General features: G+C 46.2%; 1 protein-coding gene across 5 annotated transcripts in view; it reads left to right on the forward strand.

The window, feature by feature from the left end:
* Positions 1 to 10,429, forward strand: part of LOC113585882 (glucosidase 2 subunit beta-like) — a 91,461-nt gene extending 81,032 nt beyond the window's left edge. For 4 of the 5 annotated variants that reach the window (XM_035530072.1, XM_035530074.1, XM_035530075.1 and 1 more), the window contains 2 exons: positions 5,277 to 5,376; positions 10,044 to 10,429. In XM_035530072.1, the coding sequence (XP_035385965.1) occupies positions 5,277 to 5,376; positions 10,044 to 10,181 (238 nt within the window). In that variant the 3' untranslated portion in view covers positions 10,182 to 10,429. The remainder of the gene's footprint in view (positions 1 to 5,276; positions 5,377 to 10,043) is intronic. The other variant, XM_035530076.1, reaches the window with a different exon arrangement.
* Positions 10,430 to 24,082: the final 13,653 nt, after the last annotated feature.

Consider the following 24,082-nt stretch of genomic DNA (forward strand, 5'->3'; position numbering starts at 1 on the left):
GGGCTCGTGGTGTGTGTGTATGAGAGTGCGAGAGACAGAGGAAGCCTGTCTCACAGGAGCTCAGATGACTGACACTGAAAGACTTTTTCGCAAGGGGTGAACTTGCCAGAGTGAAGCAGCTCGGATACAAAAAAAGAAGAAAAGAAAAACCAATCATGGCATGGCAGACGAAGAGGGGCCAATTCAAGAGGGTTTTTCAAACGAATGGCAAATGATGAATTAGTTGGATAATCCATCAGAATCCTTGTTTGTCAGTGACTTGGACGTGTCTATTCACTGGACCCTTCTCTTGATCACTTTGTAAACTACCGTACCTTAAAGTGTAGTCTAACACCAACCTTTCCAAACAAACACCAGTCTTCTCTAACAAACACCAACCTTCTCTAACACTAACATTCTATAATATCAGCTTCCAACGAACACCATTCTATAACAAAACCTCTAACGAACACCTTCTTTAACAAACACTAAACCTTCTCTACCACCAACCTCTTACAACAAACACAAACCTCCTGTAACAAACACCAGCCTTCTAACATTGGCAGTTGGCTTTAGAATGTTCCAGAAAAAAAAGAAGCGACAAACCAAATGATCCAAATGCGGAACATCCTGGAAGCATCCCTATGATCCCGTGCAGACCGGTCACACCACCCTGATGGCCATTGTCTGTGTTTATGTATACAGTGTGGAATTGGCCAACGCCAGCACCGTTCACAGGCGTGTTCCCTGGCGAGGTTTAGGACGGGTTCGGTCCCGCACGGGTCTGTCTCTGACCAGCTTGCAGACGGCGCCTTTTATGTGTTCGTGTCCCTAATTGTTTTGATCTGACTTTTATTCTCCTATATAATTCATCCAGTTCAGCGTGGTAGCGGAGGGGTGGAGGAGGGGGTGGATAAGTGCATAATTGCACGTTTAAGTGTTCCGGCTTAATCGGCTCATTTTCAGATTGTCAAGGGCATTCTAGCTCAAGTGCTATCAGAGTAGGCCCTCTTACCTGTACAGGCGCGCGCACGCACACACACACACACACACACACACGCGCGCACACACACACACACGCGCACACACACGCACGCGCACGCATTACACCCAACATGTGCCCAGAGGCAGAGTTTTCTCCTCCGGCAACACCACCCCTTTGGTGTCAGAAGGACACAGAGCGTCCGCTTTAGCGGGGGGAACGCGCCCTGCAATTTTGTCTCACGGTTACTGTCGCCGAGGGCGTGACCCCCACCGCGGGCCCATGGCAACTGCACGAACGGGGGGAAACACAGCACCGTGAACCCTGCGCTGTTCGCACGCCGTTGCCATAGCGACGGCTGAGCCAATCTGAACACCCCCCCCTCCCCCCTAATTAGTATGAAATCCTGGTGTTTCTGATAACTGACTCATGTTATAACTGGCAGTAGGAGCTGGTTAGCGTTAAGCAACTGGCTATTGCCATGGTGTCCCCGCCAGCTCTCGTTATTTGCAGGTATGTGAGCGAGTCTGGGCACGCTAGCCGGTTATGAATGCATAAATGTGGACGCGGACCTGGCCATTGGATCACAAGGTTCTGAAGTCACATTTCAAAAAGGAAAATGACATTAATGCTTCGAGTCATGATACAATTTCTTTAATTGCTAAAGATTAAAGCCCACAGCTTTCATAAGACAGGCAGTACGGCTGTTAAATGGCAAGTTCACCTCTGCAGTAATTTGATCGCATTGTAAATCTTCTGAACGTTCTTAGGAACTTTCTTGTAACTTTCACATTGCAAACTACCGCTAATAAATAAGTAATATATATTGCAAATTCCTAAATTAACAACACCTTTCAAATCACTGCCATATTCTTGAATGACATTCCAATAAAATAAGTGACAGGCTTCCCTTACAGGGAGAAAATCTTAAAAACCAGTGACTTTATGAGGGGAAATTTACCGTCAAGGGCAAGACCCAAATCCTTCGCTTTGGCAGATAAGGCATGTAAGAAACTGTCCAAAGGAACTGTCCACTAACAGTAGGCTCTCTGTCATAGAGAGCGATGGAGAGTTGTTATGTGCCTAGTAAATATTAACACGGCTGACGTAATCCACTGTTGATTGGAGAAGCCCCATATTGACACTGCTGTACCTCTGGTGGGGGGTAACTGTGCTAGCTGCCACTTTTCCATTAATACCTATAGAGGGGAACAGTGAGATCAGAGAGAAGATATTGATGTCTCTCTCTCACACACACACACCAGACGTCACATTTATGGTTGAATTGTAGCAGGGGAAAAAAGCTAATTTGACTGAATAATTGATGTAATTCATCGTGATCTTACAGAGACTTGTTCTTCAGTCAGAAGACTTAGAATCTTTGTACTGTGTGAATTGTTAAAAAAAAAAAAAAGACCCAAATCTGTCACTCAGTGTTTCCATCACAGGCACATTCACAACACGTAAAACACATAATGTGACTTTCCAAACTAGTTCACGGAATACACCTCAAAGAATTCCAATAATATCTCCCCTGATATTAGAAATAAATAAATAAAAACTGATCCAAATAGTCACTGTCCTAGTTTAGGGTGTTAGCCTTTTTCCATAAAATGCTGGCTGCAATTTGTTTCGTGAGAATTCCACAACACAGCTAACACCGTGCTTGCGAGAAAGACACAACCCCCCCCCCCCCCCCCCCCCCCCCCAAAAAAAACCAACCAACAACAACCGCACAACATTTTTGATGAAGGAAATATGGGAAGTGTCATAACCTTTTCATCTGACCTTCATCTTTGATGCACCTATCCCACACGATTCTCCCTCCCTCGGTCCTGCTCTCTGGAGCGTAGTCCCAGCTACGCCGACGCCGTCACATCCACACCCGTTTGCGTTTGCCCGCGGCTCAGCCAAGGAAGTGGTTTGGGATTAGCAGCGGATTATTTCGGAATTATCGCCCCAAAGCCTCGGGATTATCCTTGTGATAGAGTTAAATGAAGCCGCTGGCCAGCACCTACTTAAAAAAAAAAAAACAAGGGGAAAAAAGGTTAAATGAATTAAAACCATTATCATAATAACACAACTCTAATCAGCATTTTAGAAAGCTAATTAGTTCTAATACGGATTAGATTTCAACATCAATTAAACAATGAGGGTGTTTTGGGCATGGATCAAAATGCTAATTTCATTTGCAGGAACGTGTTTCGTTTACGTTACTGAAAGCAAAACATGACTGACAGCGTAAAGAGGCTTGATGGACTACGTGTTCATGACCAGTAGTTGACCCGCGTATCCTAGACGGACGGAGATTAATCAGTTACAAAGTGATATTGACTTAGAGGAGTACTAAATCCTTCTTTTAGTCTGCAAAAAAAAACCCCTTGCAAATAGAAAGTGTGTAACTGGCAGCTCATATTAACGAAGAGAAAAAAAAACCTCTTTCTTCTCTCTGACTCCGCGTTCTGTGGGGACGCCGAGCTGTGATTCACATTCAGAAGGGCCAATCTTCATTTCTTGTCCAAACAAAAATCTATTTGCATACACAGGAGTAATTTAGCTTTTTTCCCTGTTGTTTTTTTTCCTCCTTTTTAGCTGCTGTCGTTCATGTTTACCCTGTGTAAACTAGAACATGGCTGTTGGCCCCAAAAAAAAGAAGCTGTCTTTTAACATGCTAGTTATGGAAAGCTTAGGCTTTAGACATGCTAATAAGAGGTCCTAGTTCTTTCCTCCCCTCAGTCAGGCATTCAAAGAGGATGCCACGCTGGATCCTTCACAAGGGCTTTGCTGTATAGTTAATCATACACATATAGTCAAGTTAAGACATTCACACACACATATTTGCACTTAGCATATAGTCTTATTCACTTAGAGGTACTTAAAAACATGCAGGCACCCATACAGAAACATTTACAGACACTTACACACACACCATACATATTCAGATACAAACATATTCAAGCTCGCATGGTGCAGCTGGCTGTGTAGAGATGCTGCAGTAGAAGATTGAGTGAAATATAAGATGCAACTGTGTGAAGCGACTTCAGCTTTGAAAGAGAGGCAGGGTTTGCAGTGTGTGTGTGTGTGTGTGTGCGTGCGTTTGCCTCACACACTCACACACAGGTACTCACAGCTTTCTTGTTTTTTACACACACACTTACCAAGTTTCCTCTTTCTGTTTCATTTTCTCTTATATTCTTACACACACACACACACACACACACACAAAGCTTTCATGCTGTAGGTCACACACACACACACACACAGCTCATATTTGTTTCTTAACTAAAGTGGCGTGGATAGACTATGATAAAGCTGCAGGGGACAGAGGTGATATCCTGGGTGATATCCAACACTGAACTCTGAGCTGCTTTTACTCTCAGCGTCTGGGCAACAGGTAGCACTCGTGAGCAGTAGGAGTCACAGACAGAGCAATTTAAACAAGGGATTTTAGGACAAAGCCTAATGGGGGGGGGGGGGGTAATAAACCTCGACCATCAACAAGGAGAGAGAGGAAGACAGCAGGTGGGGAGGCTGGGGCACGACCTAATCAGATGATGTTAGAAAACAAAAAAAGCCCACAAAACAAGATGTTAATCCTTACAGCGGAACTGCTGCACCGTGAAAGCAGCCTGTCTCGCTCGCTGGATTGCACGTGACGCACATTTAATGCAGATGCACCTGAACCAACAGATTATGTACAAAGAGAAACCAGAGAATTCGGATTTATGCAATCATCGTTTGGAGACGCCGAAAAGTCCTTCACGGACAAAATGAAGAGAGAGGCTGTCCGCCATCGCCTCTGCACCGCCTTCTCTGTCACTCCAGTGCTCTCTTTTACTTACATTTTAAACTGTCTGCTTTGGAGGGATTTAATTAGCCGGCTCTAGCGCGGGGAAAACGCTCCGCTTGGGATCGAGTTCAGCGGCTCTGCGGCCCCGCTGACAAAATTAACACAGACAAACGCTAATTAATATTTTCGCCCCGCGGCGTCGCAGGAGCGCTAACACCCAGCGCTAACCGGCAGCCACGCTAACCGGCTGCCGCTTGCTTTTACTCCGCTCAGACGGATCAAATTAGCTGCACGGTCGCTAAACCTTCGGCGCCCGGGCCCCGCGACCATGGGTAGTGGGAGGGGTCTGAAAAAATGGCTGCTTTGCTTTGACGGAGAAAGCCAAAGGTTAAGAAGAGAGGAAATGACGTCATGGTAGTGACTTTAAGTCTCCATGTTGAATCCTTAGCTACAGTTTGAATTAGATGTTTGAGTAAGCCACACATGAAGGGAAGACTTAGATGTGTGTGTTTGTGTTTTCTCCAGGAAATGGGGAGGCTGGCTTGACTCTCCTGACTCCGCCTACTCACAGATGAGGTACGAGCATGGTGAACCCTGCTGGCAGGCTCCTGAGCGCTCCGCAGTGGTGAGTCCCCACACATCACTGCAGCACATCGCTGCTTTAAACCGCACTAACATGCAACACCACACTCCACAGTGGCGAGCCCACACACATCGCTGCAATGCATCGCTGCTTTAAACCGCACTAACCTCCAACACGTCGCTGCTTTAAACCGTATTATCCTGAAGCGCATCGCTGCTTTAAACCGCACTAACCTCCAACACCATGGCTTATGGAAACCTGCCTTTTACCACTTATGGATCTCATTTGCCATCGCGCCGTCAGCTCAAAGACCAGGTGGCCCTCATGACCCCGCGACCCGGTGGCAGAGGCCCCCGCCCAGCTGATCCTAGTCCCACTCTCCGTGGCTGCCATACAGTCCGCCCAAAACCACGCAGGCCACTGTCTGCCAGGGGTCAGCCCGTTTCTATTCCACTAGAAGCGGAGATCGGTCGAGGTCTTTCTGGTTTTAGCCGGCCGGCGTCGTAGTCATGGAAATTTGTTTTGGCTTCAATTAAATGATCACTCAAGGAGAAGTAAAATCGGCCTGCCAAAAATCGCTTGAGTAGGAATAAAAAAGTCAATAAAAAGTGTCGTTCACCAAAACTACTCCGTCCGCCCCGCCCGCCCTCATTGGCTGCAGAGACAGCAGAAGGGGACGGTGTGGGAGGAGTCAGGGCAGTGGTGGTGGGTGTGTCTGTGTGACAGCCACGTCGTGATTGGGCTGCAGAAAGGCACATGCATGCTTCTGTAGTCATTACAGCCTAGTGAAATCCTTTCAGGCATTGACACTCATGCTAGTTGTCCTTTTCCATACCACTTTTACATGGACAGTGCAGGTTTAGCTCATGTTTAACCAGTTTAGCCCGTTTAACCTGTGTTTAATCCAAGGTTAACCTCGGTTTAAGCCATGTTTAATATGTGGTTAACCCATGCTTAACCAATCAGCCCATTGTTAACCTGTGTTACGCATGATTAAGCTGCATTTGACCCATGTCAGTGGGTCCCTAACTGTAACCTTTGTTTAACTCATACTTCACTCCAGTTTAACCCATTTAATCTGAGCTGCAATCCGTATTTTCAACGTATGTCCTGCCTGTGTCCAACCTGTTCCAGATCCTGTCCACACTAAACAGTTGTTATTCTCGGGTCAAAACCTTTTCTTCCTACACGCAGTGTCCAGCCCCGTGTCATATCACCGTCCTGGAATCTGCCGCTCACCCTCCTAAACGCTCATGCTGGTGGCCACGCGCCACGCGCGCTCTCTCCACACGCCTCCTCTGTCTACCCGAGCAGCCCCTGCGCTCTGTGATCGCCGCGAATTCAAGGGCTGCGTTCAGCGATGAGCATGTGTCCACGATTACCCCCTTTTTCTGTGGACAGAAAGCATCTGCCAGATGATTGAATGCAGAGGTTTAAGAGGTAGTTGGCACTCTATTTTTACGAAGTGTGCGCACACACGCTGTGTTTAAAGCAGACGTCTGCTTGGTTTACCACTACTTCGACATGGAGCTAATGGCATACAATTTACTTTTTGAAAGTGCAGTATTTTTAAATAATGTGTTTTATTCAGATACTTGCTGTGGATTTTGTACAATCTGGAATAAGGCGGGGTTATACGGTGCTAGGGACTTGACCCAAGATGTGCAATATTGCAAAAATATTACACTGTCTCGCAGTACAGTATTATTTCGGTTCAGATTGTCTGCCCCTAATAACTAATCATTCATTCGTATGCTTGTAGTTCTTTGTGAGCTGTCACTGGCTAAGATACCCGCTTCACGGTGCGCACCCCTGTGTTTCAGTACAACGTTCAGGCTGAGCAGACAGCATCCTGTTCACAAGTCCTGCCTCATCTCCACGGCGACACGCTTCTTGCCCCTCCCCCTCTATACCCGCTCTCTGGAGCCTCCCAGTAGGTTTCTGTTTATCGGTGATATGAAGCCCATTTGGCCGTTGTTCAGTTAGACGCAACATGTTTAATGATTAAGACGTTTATCCTTTCTTCCTGCCAGATTAAACGTAATCTGGAGGCCTGACTCTCTCTCTCTCCGCTTTTCTCGTCCGTCTCCCTGCGTCCCCTCTCTCTCTCTCTCTCTCTCTCGCGCTCTCTCTCTCTCTCTCTCTCTCTCTCTCTCTCGCGCTCTCTCTCTCTCTCTCTCTCTCTCTCTCTCTCTCTCTCTCTCAGCCGACGGTCTTTGAAAGCCCTAAATTAATTCCTTTTGATTTAGCTCGTGTTCTTCCCAGAAAAGTAAGTGCGTGAGCAAAGGAGAGAGGGACAGAAAGACAGATAGATAGATAGATAGAGCGGGCGGGAGAGAGAGAGAGAGAGAGAGAGAAAGAAAGAGAGTGGGAGAAGATGGTGTGTGTGGGGGGGGGGAATAAATGGACGGCACGGCAGTCCCCTGCTCATTATGATATTAAAGTGGACAGTCTGGTTGGGGCTGCGTGTCCTCTTTCTTAACAGCCCCTTGTCCTTGCGCACACACAGACACACACACACACACACACCCGTCAGGGAGAAAGAGGGATGACAGCAGCAAAGCCCACGAGCAGCTGGACGCCGGCAGGAACAGGATATTAAGACAATTTGGGAGCGGGAGCGTCGTCTGAGTCTGAGCTGCTTACAATGAGCTCAGGGGCTTTTTTTCTGTCGAGGAGAATATTACTCATGACACTGAAAGACACAGAATTCCCATTTTTCTCATTTAGAGCATGTGTGTGTGTGTGTGTGTGTGTGTGTGTGCGCGCGCGCGAGTGTTGTTCTTTTACAATCAGGTTGAAACACAAACACTTGAACACGTGAAGGTTACTCCAGCTCTCCTGCTACTTGGGGCTGGTAACCACTGGCCTGTGAGGACCTGATCCTCACCAGACCACCTACCCCTAACCCTATTCCCATAACCCTAACCCTAACCCAAACCCTAGACCCATAACATGAATCCTAATCCCATCCCTAACCCTAATCCCAACCCTAACGCTGCACAAACCAGATGTTCTTCCAGCCAGAGGGTAACACAGAACAGTTTCAGTCAAACGCATGCACACACATGCTCATGCACTTATATATACACAGTCAGCCGGACAAATGGACAAGGGTTAAAGATCTGAGACACTTTGACCAGGGCTAAGTTGCGACCGGACGACTAGACGACTGGGTCAGAGCGTCTCCATAATAGCAGGTCTTGTGGGGTGTCCCCGGTATGCAGTGGTTAGTACCTACCCTATGCGGTCCAAGGAAGGATGACCCACGACAGAGTCACGGGTGCCCGAGGATCGCCGATGCGTGTGGGCAGCGAAGGCCTGGCTCGTCCCCTCCGGTCCCACAGCTGAGTGACCATAGCACAAACCGCTGGAAGTCTTAATGCTATGACAGAAAGAACGCTAGAGCTCTCTGTGCACGGGGCTGCGTAGCTGCAGATGGGTCCGAGCACCTGTGCTGACCCCTGGCCAGCGCCGAGAGCACCGACAGTGGGAATGGGAGCAGATCCCGGTCCGTGGAGCCGGGGAAGATGATGAATCTCGTCCCCTTTTTACATCACGTGGATGGCGGCGGCACCTGGGGTCAGCTGGTACCAGGATGCACTATGGGGAGAAGGCCGGGCACAGTGCTGTGGGAAACCTCCAGCTCGGAAGCCTTGGGGCCCGGCGTTCAGGGGGATGTTACTTTGGCACGTACGGCTGCAGACAAAGTACAGGCCTTCGTGTCAACAGTGATGAAAGTGGCCTCTTTCAGCGGGATAATTTGCGCTCTGCCACACTGCAGAAACCGCTCATGAATGGTTTGAGGAACATAGCAGAGAATATATATATATATATGTGTGTGCGCGTGTTTGTGCATGTACGTGTATGTGTGTGTGTGTGTGTGTGTGTGTGTGCGTGCAGTCGCTCTTGTGCAGTCGCTCTTGCTCTGTGTATTCAGGTACCTTTTGTCTGCAGAACAGACCGGAGGGGGGGGCGCGACAAAACGAGGGGTGTAGAGACAGATGAAAGGGTTGCTATGGAAACCACTCTGGGAGTACAATAACTTTTCCCCTTCTTGTAAAGAGGCTTTGGGAGGAGTGGCCAGGGGTGATCAGCATCCTCATGTTAGCGCCAGTCCGTGGTGGCTGACCACGACATCCGAAGCGTCCGAGCCACGTCTCCGTGGAGATCTATGCCACTGATAGACTTTGCCATCACAAAAGGGACCCGCTGGCTTATTATGGGATGCAGCTCCCTTTTACACACACGGTGACGAGCCCATTCTTCAGTCTGCATTGTAGTGCACATGCACACACACGCGCACACACACACACACACACACACACACACACACGCACACACACATTTTATTGACACAGAGAAACACACACTGCCATTTTCAGGCTGGGCCATAGACATCTCCGGTAGGCATCACTTATAACTGCGAGGCTCCTGAGCCACCGTAGCAACCGGCATTGGAGAATGAAGCTTCATCAGTTAACCTCTTACACTCCAGGCTTATCGTTCTCTTATTAATCTCACGGCGTGTTATTCGCTAACTACCGTGGAATTAGTGTGGAATTGCACTGAAACTAATATGAAAGGAAGGGTAGTTATAATAGTGGGGGATGAAGAGTTGGACCACTGGAGGGTCTCTGCAGCGTAGCGCTCCAGAAGTGTCATTTAGCACTAACAGATGAACCTGTGTGCTGTTTGTTGCGTTGCAGGTCACGCTAGCGTGTGGGACGCAGACTGAGCTGAGGTCCGTCAGGGAGCCCAGTAAATGCCACTACACTATGGAGCTGCACACCCCGGCCGCCTGCAGACCCAGCACCCAGGCGCGCAGCGTCCACAGCGAGCTCTGACACCCCCCCACCCCCCCACCCTCGGCCCCTCGCGAGGCTCTGTCTGCCCCGACTCGCCAGCGTCAACTCCCGAAAGCCGCCGGTGGCTGTGTCAAAGCGGTGATGACACTAAACTGTGCAGAGCCCTGGCCAAATGCTCTCTGAGCCTAAACACCGAAGCACTGGCATCTAAAAAGACAGCAAGGGACACTTCTCCTCATCTTCCCATTAGTGTCTGAAGATATTACATTGCATGTTCTCGTCTTCCTTATTGGCTAAGGTCAGTGTGACTGCTGTGAGCAGCCACTAGGCTTGAATGTGCAGTGGAGATGACTCACTGAAAAAAGAGATCCTTTTCGTCTGCTCTGGTATTGATTATTTCGCCTGTGTAGAGCCTCTTGGTAAAATGCCTGCCTCGCAGTGTTCGGTGTTCTCTTCTGAGGCGTCCTCTAATTTTAGCTGATAAAACCCAGTTAAAAAAAAACTGTAGCTTCAAACTCATCTTTGTGAGTTTGACACAAGTGTTAAAAATCTGGTTTCACTTGTATTGATATATCGAGAGCTGGGTACTGCACGCCGAACGAGGTGTCACTGGCGTGAAACTACTTGCTCTGTGCTCATTATAGAAGGAGATTCTGCCACTGTTCCCAAGAACAAATGGAATTAAAGGTTTATGTGATCTTAAAAGCTTTAGAGCAGTCTGCACGTAATCCAGAACATCAGAATGTCATCAGAAGTCTGATTACCGATTCTACACACACATCATGTGGGCTTATCATCATTATTATTGTTTTTTTTCTCCAGCTGTTCAATAATTAATGAATTTTACATGTTCATATTTACAGATTCGCTCTTCACTTTGTATGAGTAAAAAAAAAAATATTTCAACCTGACTAATTTATTCTGTGATCGTTGCACGGGCTGCATATTCAAACAAAGAAGCACAGGAGTTGAAGAGAGAACCGTCCTTGGAGAGAGCGTGCGGGCCAGCGGGTCTGAACCACGGTCCTGCCCTGTCCTGTCCTTGGACAGAGCGTGCGGGCCAGCGGGTCTGAACCACGGTCCTGCCCTGCCCTGCCCTGTCCTGTCCTTGGACAGAGCGTGCGGGCCAGCGGGACTGAACCACGGTCCTGTCCTGCCCTGTCCTTGGACAGAGCGTGCGGGCCAGCGGGAGTGAACCACAGTCCTGCAGCATTAACATTTAAGCCTGCCTTAAAACCTTTCTTTTGCTTTTTAAAATTTTTTCAAAAGAACAGTTTTGAAAGTTTTTGTGTGGGATAATGGATTAATGGAGGGACGGATGGAAACGAATCGTGCTCTGCTGAAGGATGGCTTTCTCCTGGAGATAGAATCACAGCACCAACAGAACCACACTTCAAGCTCACCGCTCACGGTCAAAATTAGACGGTGGGAAAAAGAGACCCACACAGCTAGTCCGCGCCCAATCCATCGCTCACCTACGGACTTTAAGGGGTGTTTCTTTAGAAGGGACAATCTGTAGGTGCGCAGTCAGAGACTACGCTGGGTGGGTTATCCACGCTCCAGCCGAGCTCACGGCGCCTAGGAAATGCACTTGAGTGCAGGTGCAAAAATTTTTAAAAAAATCTTTGATAAAGTGGGTAACCGTGTACGTTGGATGGATGGGAAAAGGACGTGTAGATTGATATTGAAGAGCCGCTGTGCAGCTTGGCCGGGACGCACGCACGTGAGAGCTGAGGTTGCACCTGCGCTGCCTGGTCCCACCTGGCGTCTCTGGGAACACAGAGGAGCTTTGGAATATCGCTGTAAACCGCCCATGAGCGATACTTCACCATTTCCCCAATTTATGAATAATCTCAGGAATCCTTTCATAAGTTGGGCTTGGCTTTGCTGTCACAGATCCTGTGCTGCCTAAGCAATGACTACAGCGCTAGTCTGGATTCCAGCTGTCAGGGGCTGCTCAGTGACAGCTGTACCCACGGTGGTGTCGCGAGGGGAGGTCCACGCGTGGGACGGTTAAAAGCACGACCGACAGCCACGTTCTTCCCCGTCTGCCTGTCGCGTTTAGAGCTGCCTCGACAAGTCGTACAAAACCAACAAACTTTCATTTCTCACCTCCCCCTGTCTCTCCGCACCGTTCGAGCGCAGAACCGGCTGCGTATCGGTGCACGCCTGCCGCCTGTTGCTTTGACGCTGACGCTCTGTGCGGTTCGCCCCTGGAGCAGGGGTTCAAAGCTGACCAACTTCCTTTGCTGTCCGAGCCCCTCGCACATCTGGAACAGCTGCATCTCCCCGTTACCTGGCGACAGCCGTCGAGAGTGGGAATACAACAGAAACCTGTTCGGCACTGGCCTGGAGTCCCAGAGGAACAGGCTGAGATTATTCTGATGGATTACAAATGCAGCCCTAACACACCGCTCATGTTACATAATCTACCGCCTTGGCCTTGATGCTGTAAGCGCTGTCGTCATTTCCTGTGCCCCCTGTATTTCCTGTCTAGCGGCACTGTTGTCTGCATTTATCATATTTGCAGTGTCGTGCCAATTACACTGTTGTCAGCTGCTGCTTCCTGTCAGAGGTAGTACCACGTCCTGGAATACACTTCATCGTGCCCCTCACTCAACACATCACACAACACATGACAAGGAAGTCAGCTCGCGTCCACTTCGGCTTGGACACGTCCCATATGACTGACGTCACACGGACAGCATGACCTTGAGCTTGGTCTCACAGGTACCACAGATGCCTCCACTAAATGCCCACAGTGTGTATTTTAGGATACTAGTACATTACCACTGAAAACCCACACCATGCATGTTAGGAAACTGCTGCATTGGTAGTAAACTCAGAGCTGATACTACATGGCTTTAATGCACTAAAGACAATATTTTGTCTTATGTCAATATGTTGAGCGCACACACACACACACACACACACACACACACACACACACACAACAGCTGCCAGTTTGATGGCACAAGACCGATGCCACCAACACAAGTGATTAATATTTACATGACTGTAATCTGCATTTCATTCTCACTTTCTTGTTTCTCCACGCGCTCTGCTCTTCAGCTAGGGGGAAACTGCAGAAACGTTCCACTGTCTCCCTGCCTTGCTGAGCAGTGGGTCTCCCGAATGCCACGCCTGGAGTTTCATATGGCATTCCGAGGACAATACACGGGCGACCGTCCCACCGCCGACCATAAAAAACGAGCAATTCTTGAGCCTTTTGTTGAGGTTGTAAGAAAAGCTGCACCCACTGAGATGCGTCTCCCACTTGCTCAGACCCACCCCCAGCTGCTTAGACCCACCCCCACCTGCTCAGACCCCACCCACACCCACTCATCTTTATACTTATATATATGTGTGTGTGTGTGTGTGTGTGTGTCTTCACAAGATTCCAGGGAGTAACTCGTGGTAGTCACCTTGAGGTACACAAGGTTTTTGACCGCTTTTATATACAATTGTGTATTTTTTAACACATGCCTCTCCTTGTATATACTATGTATCTGACACACAGTGCTGTACAAAAGTTTTAGGCACAGAAAAGTTTTGCAGAATTTGTGGTTATTTCAAGTCTTCTGCATTAGCATGTCAGTGGGAAAAAACATTTTAAATTTCGGAACATTTCTCGTGCAAAAAAAAAAAATATATATATATATATATAATTCTTCAGGGGGATTTAAAAAAAACACATTGTTAAAGAAAGTAACACACCACTTTCAAAAAAAAAACAACTTCATGGGCTTCGTTTCTAAAATGGATGTAAATGTCTTACTAAATTTGTTCTTAAGGAAATTTCTCTGTGTTTGTGTGCAAATGAATTATAAAGGAATACGGATGAATGTTCAGGCGCACATACAGGTGTGGCTGAGTTATTTAGAAATCCCAATCATCCTAGAATTGAGCACACGTCAATGAGCTTCTAAATGCCACTTCTTAAAAAAAAAAAAGGATATATAACAGAACAGTGTGTTCTTCTCCCCAAACTTGATGCTAGCTGGTTGTAACACCCAGGCTTTGTAGAAGAGGTTGTGAATTAATGCACAAGTTAAAGGAACAATAAGTCATTTTCCCAAATATTCTTCTACCTGTTGTGAAACAGCCATTATACTGACACCCAGTGGCCTGGATGTTTCAGAGATTCTGTACTTTATTTTTTTTATTTATTTTTTATTTTTTTATTAACATGGCTGCCTCCTTGTGGAGAACCCGCTCTGTGGAGCGTAAACTTGTTCATTCGAGGACTACAAAGCAGTTGGTTTCTTCATCTCATGTGTGCTGCATTTTATAGGAAGAAAAAGTATTTTAAGGTTGAATCTGTGTGAGCGACTCTTTCCTAAATGAGGCCCCAGGTTTTTGTGGACATGCAGCTCACTGCATGATTAAACAAATATAACAGCCAGGTGGTATCAGTCTCATTATGTGCATATTGATGTAAAACGATTAACTGAGACAGAAGCAGCTATGCAGAGGGATTATAGTTGAGTGAGGGACAGCCATGGTAAAAAGGCCAGACTGTGTGAGGTTGCAGCAGTTTAACCTTGAACTCTCCCATCGTGGCAAGTGTGAGCACAGCAACAAGACAGAATCCGATCCCCCAGCAGGAGCGAGGTCCACCCCGAGCTGCCATCGCACAGCATGGAGGCATTTCCAGATGTGCTGCATAAGATTGTTTTGCAGAAGCACAAGCATACAGGCAACGGCAAGGACATGAGACGCGGTGGTTGGCCGCGGCGTCCGAGCAGAGAAGGCACGAAGAACCTCGGAAGGCCTGCTCCTTCCACTCCTCTTCCAGACTCAAGGTGTCAGGAACCGTTCTCAGCTCAGAGCAGTCTGGGAGAAGCCTCGTCAGACGTGATCTCCGCGGGAGAGCCGCAACTACAGAGTCCTGGCTCAAAGGGAGAAACAAAGCCACCTTGGCACAAACACACAAGTGCCGAGATACCAGCACAGTGGCAGCAGGTGCTCTGGACTCATGAGTCAAAATTTGACATTTTTTTGGCTCCAACAGAAGGCTGCCGAAGGGCTGGAGATCCGTACACGGATCACTGTCTACACTGAACAGTGAAGCGCATTGGAGCTTCTCTGCAGGTCTGGGCCTGCATTTCAGGAAACGGAGTCGGTGATTTGATCCAAATTAACGGTCCTCTCAGTGCCGAGAAGTACAGGCAGCTTCTTACCCATCGTGCAGCTCCGTCAGGAAGGAGTTTGATTGGTCCCGGATTCTTACCCATCATGCACCTCCATCAGGGAGGTGTGTTATTGTTCCCAACTTCGTTCTTCAACTTGACAGTGACCCCAAATAAACGGCCAAAGTCATAAAGAACTGTCTCCAGCCAAAAGAAGGACAGCAGATGATATGACCCCCACAGAGCCCTGAACTATTCGTCACTGACTCAGGCTGAGATTCCATACAGACAGAAGCAAGCGAGACAGCCAAAGTCTTCAGAACTCTGGCCAGCTCTCCAAGAGGCTTGGAACAAGTTACCAGCTGAGTACCTTAAGAGACCTTAAGAGTATGCCGGCGTACCTAATAAAAGTGTTGCTGTGGTGGTCACACCAAATATTGATTTGATTTGATTTAGGTTTCTTCTGTTTACTGCATTTCTAGGAAATGTATTGATAAATAAAAACTATGCATGTCAAAACTTCTCTAGGAAGTTTATTGATAAATAAATACTATGCATGTCAACACTTTTCAAAGTATCTTCACTTTTTCCACAAGTGCCTAACACTTTTGCACAGTACTGTATGTAAATGTTCTTAATTTGCATGTTAATTAGCAATTGTAATTTTAATACTACATATTTATTTTTCCATGTATTGTCTATGGCATATTATATTAGGTTACGGTGTCGCAGTTTCACAGTGCCATGATCAGATGCTTACCCCACCTTTGCGCTTTTCAAAACATCAATTAAAATCCACTTTCATCTATTGCAGCCTGCCCGTTAGTTTTTTCCTGATTTCTACCTTGTTGTGTTGCGTGACTCACCAGAGTGTGGGTTGAACTTCATAGACCTGTCGCTCTGAACTCCTAAATCATACTAGGACACCTTCACATTTCCATGCAATAAATAAATCCTTTGGCTCTGCAATCCACTAGTGATGTAAACACGTTACTGCTGTACACACACTGCTGCTGTAAACACTGTACCGCTGTAAACACGCTACCACTGTAAATACGCTACTGCTCTAAATGTGCTGCTGTAAACACGCTACTGTAAACACGGTACTGCTGTAAACACTGTTCTAAACACGCTACCACTGTAAACACTCTACTATAAACATCGTACTGCTGTAAACATGCTGCTGTAAACACACTACTGCTGTACACGCACTACAGTTTTTACAGATGGATTGCATATACGCTGGAGAAGTCAGCAGGCCGGAACACAGAGGTGTAATGCAGTACCCTACATCTGCACTCTAACCCTGGACTTACGGCACACGTTTTACCCACCTCCCCCTACTCCAGCCCTGGTCATACTTCAGGACTGTTGTGTTGTGGAATCTATACAATATACAGCACTAATGTATCATAAAGAGCTGGTCACTGTCTCGAAAATAACTGATCCTGGAACAGAGGGTGATTTTTCTAGTCTATAAATTAGCGAAAACTTAACAAGCAAGCATCCATTAAGAGACAAAGAACTGAGCTGTAAAGCATCCTAATTAAAGTAACACCTGTGGATTGTTTTCCTACATTCCCTTTGAAAGGTTCCACCCTGAGACTTCAACCCTCCCTCTGAGGAATATTTTTCCGGGAGAACCGGCTGATTCCAGAGGCTTCACCTTTCATTAGTGCTTTATTATTTGGCTCAGCTGTCCGGTTTTAAATGTAGATTGGTGATGTGGAATCTCCCTCCCTATGCTTTGATCAGTTACGAGACAGACAAACCTCTGTAGAATCCCAGCAGAACGAGAGCGGCTGCAGGCTTCCTCCGACGGGCCAGGTGTGTCCTGATGCTGCCTGTGCTAATCCACTTTAGAATCATGGGAAATGATTAAGAGTATTTGCTAGCGCTCTTGGCGTGAGATTCATGCCACACAACACCAAAACTACAGAGTTTTACAGAGTGTGAACAGGCAGGTCAGAAGTCACACGGTGACTTAGCTGGAGGTCGCCAGCGGAATGTCCGATGTGACCTGAAGATTGGTGACCGTGACGAGACCCACAGCCAGGTCAATTTAAGAAACAGCAAGTCAGAAAGCTTTCAATGCTGAACAGAGAAGACAGTTGAGATCCTGTTTTATTCGCAGTGCCTCCTAGCTGTTTGGTTCCTTGCTCCGACTCTCTTATTGGATAATGACTTGCTGGTGCGTTAGGGTTACACACTGTACTGCTGTCAACACGCTACACTTACACACACTGAGACAAAGGGACGTTTGTGTATGTCTCTCGATTTGTGGTCGGGAGCTCATCTCGTCTCTTGCTGAGATACTGAATGACTCAATGGGCACAGGGGGGCTTAACAATGACACACACACACACACACATACACAAAGGTTTAAAGCAGTCTTCCTCTCACTTAGCCACATGGTCATCATGCTAAATGCTACAGAGTTAAAGAGGTCCACCATTGCGTATGTGTGTATGTATTTAAAAAGATTTTCATTTTGTTACTCATGATTAGTTCTGGAATGACACTGTTAATCTGCAGTTAGCTGCAGTAGCACAATATGAAGAGAGTTTTACAGTACTGTGTGTGAAAGAACTATGTTTAGGCATTTTTTTTTTTTATGATTATTAATATTAAACTAATGCAAAATCCCACGCTTTTAAACTCTTGTTTACACGTTGCCTTATTGTAGTCTTTTATTCTTTCATGTCTCCATCTCCCTGCTAGGAGCTGCTGTTAAAGGTTCTATCTGCTGCTTGGCTCCCTCTCCCATCCACGTTAGTCAGTCACGCGTTGAGACCGTTGGGGGGGTACACACTTAAGGCCGCATGTCTGAGTCATCCGTCATGCGCTAGAGAGGGTGTCAGGACCCTGCTCATTCATGCAGACGCACACACGGGGAGCAGGGAGATTACATTCGCTGTCAGCGGCAAACATCATGTCAGCTCCCGTCCTTGTGCGGTGCTGCGATTGGAGAAGCAGGAGCCTCGCTGGAGACATTGTTAGGGTTCTAACGGTTCAGCTTGTTTGTGAGTGTATATAATGCCATTGTCACTGTCCACTATGTAGTGCTCTGTGGACAAACACACACACACACACACACACACACACACACACACACACACACACACACACACACACACAAAAATGTAACAGTGCTCCTGTCACTGTGTGTGTTAAACCTCCTCTGTTCTAACTGCAGGGCGTCCAGAACACTGCAGTTGAGGCTTATTGGTAATTATTAGGTATCAACTTAATTACATGAATTTCCTTAATTCCACACCCCACTATCAATACACTTACACGAGCATTGCCTCAACCCCCTCCAAACTAGACCATGGTTATGAAGCCTACAGTCTTTCAGTTGTCACCTTACATCAAAGCTAGTTATTAAAAATGTACCTAACAATCCATATCTTCACAGTGTCTGTCTGTCTGTCTGTCTATCTATCTATCTATCTATCTATCCATCTATCTATCTATCTATCTATCTATCTATCTATCTATCTATCTATCTATCTATCTATCTATCTCTTCATTTGTCTGTCTAATGTCTAATATTTTATGTATATTCCTGAATATACATCTTAAATTTCTTATAAAATATAATCATTATCATCTCTGTGTAGCCATTAAAACACAGGAGTCCCTCGAGAGAGACCTATGAGGGAACCCTGGGAGAGAACACCATTAGAGAGACCCCTAAGAGAGACCCATGAGAGATCCGTGTGAGAGAACCCGCCGCAAGAGCCCGCAGTTCGCCTGCAGCACTGCCGATTGTCCATTTGCTCCGACAGCTAAAAAGATCCAGTACAGTTCTACACATCCAACGGTTCATTAAGAAATGTAGCGGACTGGGCAGTGGTGGCTCGGGTCTTTGGGTCATATTGACCCAGTTAATCTGAGCAAAGCTTCCTAACAAAACCCACCACAAAGACATTAACGTTCTCAATCAGATCAGTGCCGTCACGTGGGGTGGGGTGGGGAGAGAGAGAGAGAGAGAGAGAGAGAGAGAGAGAGAGAGAGAGAGAGAGAGAGAGAGAGAGAGAGAGAGAGAGAGAGAGAGAGAGAGAGAGAGACAGAGACTGACTGACTCTTAGCAAATCGTGAGCAGCAGACAGGGTGCATTTGAATTCGCACTGCCGGTTTCTCCTGCTCAGCTTTTGCCAGCTTAGTTCTGGTGGGCTCTGCTAAATGACCCGTAAATATTTCATTGATGTGCTCTGCTGGCCTGCGTTAGCACTGCTAATTGGTTAGCTGGATACTTTCCGTTAGTCAGGCCAAAAAATAAAAAATGCTGATACACGGAAGCTGTACCTTAGTGTATATGTGCGAGATGTGTGTAAACACGTGATCATGACTTTATTTCTGCTCATTACTAGAAAAACATTACTTTTCGCATGATTATGGCCCCGTCCTATTCAATAAGACATATACATGTCATATACTCCACCTTTCATGCATTTAAAACCTTTATTTGTTACATACACATGTAATACCAAATGATTTAAATTGGTGCTCAATATGAAGTCCCAAATTACACAATAAATTATTGGAATTTTAGTAGTACATGTACATTGATAGTTATATACTGTGTATACTTTATTTAGGAATTTATGGCACGTGTGATTTTTTTTACGGCTTTTAGAGTCCTTTCGCTCACATTTCGGGTCCCCAGATCTTTCCAAAACACGACACACCTCTGAAGGCTTTCCCGTTTACCTGCACCCTAAGGGGGCTCCTCGATCTAGAGGTGTGTAGCACGCCCCCGAGGTTCGGACTGCAGCTCTCAGTCGTGCAACGTGTCGCCTGTGGGCAGCGGCTACGAAAATAAAACAACAAAAGCGCAAAAGCCAGCAAGGGCGCACTCGGCTGGAGCAGGGCTCGCGAGCCGAACAGCCGAGCGCGCGCAAGCGTGCGTGCGGTGCGTGCAGGAACTTGAGTCGCCGTTGCGGTGGGAGGGAGCGCATGAAGGAGCGCCGGTGTCTCCCACGCCCCTTTCTTTACCGCGTGCGTTGGAACCCTGGCAGTGGTGAGTGGGAGGACGCATGAAAGGCTCCTGTTGCTTCACTTCACTCGAGCACAGGTGCACGGGCGCACGCACGCGGCACCGGAGGACTGCAGCGGTTCAGCATCACAGGCGCCTGCTCCCGAACCCAAAGCGCCTGATTCATTTCTGATTGTTGAGAGAGAGAGAGAGAGAGAGAGAGAGATTGAGAGAGAGAGAGAGAGAGAGAGAGAGAGAGAGAGAGAGACGTTTCCTTGGCTCAGCGCAGGCCCGTGAACCTGTGCATCTGCAGTCTTAAATGTCCTTTGTGGAGCTAATTCAGCGGCTTTTTGCAGCGTAGCGCAGAGGAACTGTGGGGGAAATGCGGTTCTTGATTTTGCGGGCTCAGTGATTTCGGCTTGGGAAAAGGCAGGAATTATAATTACTTAATATAATGCACACATAATTTTAGATCCAGCAAAAATCCATAAATTACAGTCCCTACTGGTTCTTTCCGTACCGCCACAATCGTAACTGATTGACAGTATGCTAATCCCACCGTAGTTTCAATAATTTCTTGCTTCTCTATGCAGGAAAAAAGCAAGGAAAATATGGGAAAGGAAAATGAAAGTTTGCGTTATTTTCGAGGGGGAGCATGACGTGCGTAAGGAACCGTGCCGGGGGTGGGGGGATTAACACGCTTCTCTCTTACCCCGGTTTCATTTACCTATCTGTCAGTCTCAGCAACACACTCTCTCTCTCTCTCTCTCTCTCTCTCTCTCTCTCATCACACACACACACACACACACACACACACACACACTTGACTAGCTGTTTTCTCCCCCACATTCTAGAGATTTATGTATTTTAATACATGAATAAGCAAACACATCGCAATTGTAAGCAAATCACCTCTCAATACATTATTAAATCACATACATACAGTACATTATATATGACAAACTAAAGGAATGGAATGAGGTCACTATCTCACTTAAAAGCCCTTATTCCAATCAAACCCATGTTAAAAAGCTTCATTTGAATATCCAGAGGTCACTATTTTAAAAACCAATTTGTTAGTTTCCTGTCAGCATTAAAATCTGACTGACAGGTGCTAAGATATGAAGGACTGCATGGTATTATAGAAAGAAATTGGATTTTTCAACATTACTCTTATTGCAACTACTTCCATATATGTAACCGCTGTCTTGCTTTATTTTATACTTTATATTCACAGCAGAATGTTCTAGTGTCAGATGATATGTGTTACATGTCAGCCTACAGACCGACATCAAAATAAAGAGAGAGAGAGAGAGAGAGAGAGAGAGAGACGCAAAGGAGTCTCTGTGGGCCTGTCTGTCTTCTCCAGACCAGTGCTGTGTTGTTTGATGGAGGCTAACAGAGAGAAGCTTCAGCCTCTGGGGAAAATCCATTTACTTCTGGGATCGTCCTCCCGGCCTACCGGACAGGTCCGGGAGCGCAGCGTAAGAGCCGCACCAGCAGCCATTGCACCCCTGTGCCTAAGACAGTAGTCTTTTGTAACTGATCAATGCATGAAATGAACAAATACACAAACCAGATGAACGCTGGCCATGCGTTCAATCTTTGCTTCTTGGAGACTTTGCATCCTGGCCATCATCCGCCCTAAATGTGAGCTGACCACACAGAGAGGGTGAGGGTGGGACCCTCTCCGTTCCGGTTTAGCCCGCACCTTAATGGAGCAGGCGGGGCCCAGAAGATGTCCCGCTGGCTCAGCTCCGCCTCCCCTCTGCACCAACACACGTCTGATAACAATGTCTGATGTCTGGAGACTAAATGGTAGCTTTGCTCCCCAAATAATTGCTAAGAACCACTGAAAAAATTATAGCTTTCCAACAATGTAAGAATTAGCATGAATACTCTCCAATTGGAAGGGAAGATGGTCTTATAAACGTTAACACACACGAATCGCTACTGCTTTATAATGGCTCATTAATGGAACATTCTAGCATTTCTTGAATCTTTCAGTCCCATCGTATGCTACAGGTGCACTAATATCTGCTTCATATGCGGTGTGTGGTCATTGATCAGACAGTAAGGTTTGAGATGCTTTTATTATAAATTCTTCAGTCATTCGTATTTGTAAATTAAAGTGCAAAACCTCATAAGTGTTTCTCTCTTAGATGGGACTATTTTTCCTGAGGGAAGAGTTTTGGTAATGCAGTACTACTAGATTACTGCCATTCGACTCCAAGTGAAGACGGTTCTTCTTTGTTGTTCTGTGTCAAATGATGGACAAAACTACTGGGAATACATGTCTCATTGTAAGGAAATGCTTGGCCCAAATTTATGCAGACTCCTTTTCACCTCAGCATGGGTGTGGCCAGAGGGCATCACTGACCCACTGAGGAGCAGTGCTTCCCTCAGACATGGGTGAAGTACGCTGAAACACTACATGGCCCTGCTCGAGTTACGAGGTTCTAGTTTAATTTCTGAAAGAAAAAAACAAAACAATTAATGAATACCAAATTACACAAATATACAGCATATTGAGAGTGAGTACTGTTCCTTTAAGAGACACACCATGCTGAAGCCTCCAGCTCCAGCCTCCTATTAATGTGTAGGAGACCCTGTTAGTCATGTGCATCAATCTGAGGTGCATGCAAATACTGCCTTGTTAAGCATATTTCTATTACTGATCTCACGTTAGAGTACTTTTTTAAAAAGGTTTAGCTTTATTGACTGTAATCTGTTACTTGGTTGCTAGTTCTTGTTTATGTTTTAGCTTTGTCTGTGTACTGCAGGTAGGTTGGCTAAAGTCTAGCTACTGATGGTAAGATGTATAGTTTGTGTCATGCTAGTTTTTCAGTTTTGGGGCTGTAAAAAAAATAAAATCGCTTCCTTTTGATTTTAAGTTTGGCACTGATTTTAGACTTCAAAGACTTTAATGCTTTAATGAGGTGCAAAAGTTGCATAAAGTGACAGTAGTGTTTTAACTGCATGCAACTACTCAACAATAGTAATGTACAAGTACAATTTACACAAGTATACAAAGGGATGTGTTTAAATATGTGCACCCTCACTTTAAAAGTGAGGTAGATTAATCACAGTTTATGGTCCCAGTCCAGACAGTGATGAGAACAGAAGTCAACGGCCCTGGTCTTCCTCACTTCATATCTTTTATTGAACAGAATAGCTAACATAACTAGCCTTATTTTCAGGGCCAGATGTTGTTTATTCAGCAACTTCGGTTTGGGTGAAATTCATATTGATTAGGGTACAGTGATGTGAGGAGTCTGGATTGAATGTGTTCAGAGTGCTTGATGATGTGACTGATGGCTGTTAGGACGGTTGGAACTGAGGCAGTTTTTTTTTTTTCTTCAAATGTAGTCATGTACATTTTAGATTTTGCTCGGCATTTTTTTTTTTTTTGGCAGAAATGCAAACACAATCAATGGTGGTTGTGGTTTGAGGAGTGATTGTGAAGTTGTGGAATTTTGGGCTGCAGTTCTGGGCACCTTCTGCTTTGCCTTGCAAGACCTTCTCTTGTACTTCCAAGAGATGGGTGGAGAAGTTGAGGAGTTTAGCTAGGAGGGAGGAGTTTCAGGTGTTTTACTTCCAATCTTGTTGCACTCTGAGGGCACTTTGGTGCCAGTTAAAAACAACTGTATTAAGCTATTTGATGACATGTCTTGATTTTTGTCAGTGGGATCAGTTCACATCTTTTGATGTCACTTTTACCAATAGAAACCATTTTTAAAAAATTACCTTGTAGTTGTCTCTAGTGAATATATTTGCAAGATTTGCTCCTGACCAACGATAGTGATCTTATATGCTGTAATAGAATT

The sequence above is a fragment of the Electrophorus electricus genome, chromosome 9, assembly GCF_013358815.1.
Source record: "Electrophorus electricus isolate fEleEle1 chromosome 9, fEleEle1.pri, whole genome shotgun sequence".
In the NCBI taxonomy this organism is placed as follows: domain Eukaryota; kingdom Metazoa; phylum Chordata; class Actinopteri; order Gymnotiformes; family Gymnotidae; genus Electrophorus; species Electrophorus electricus.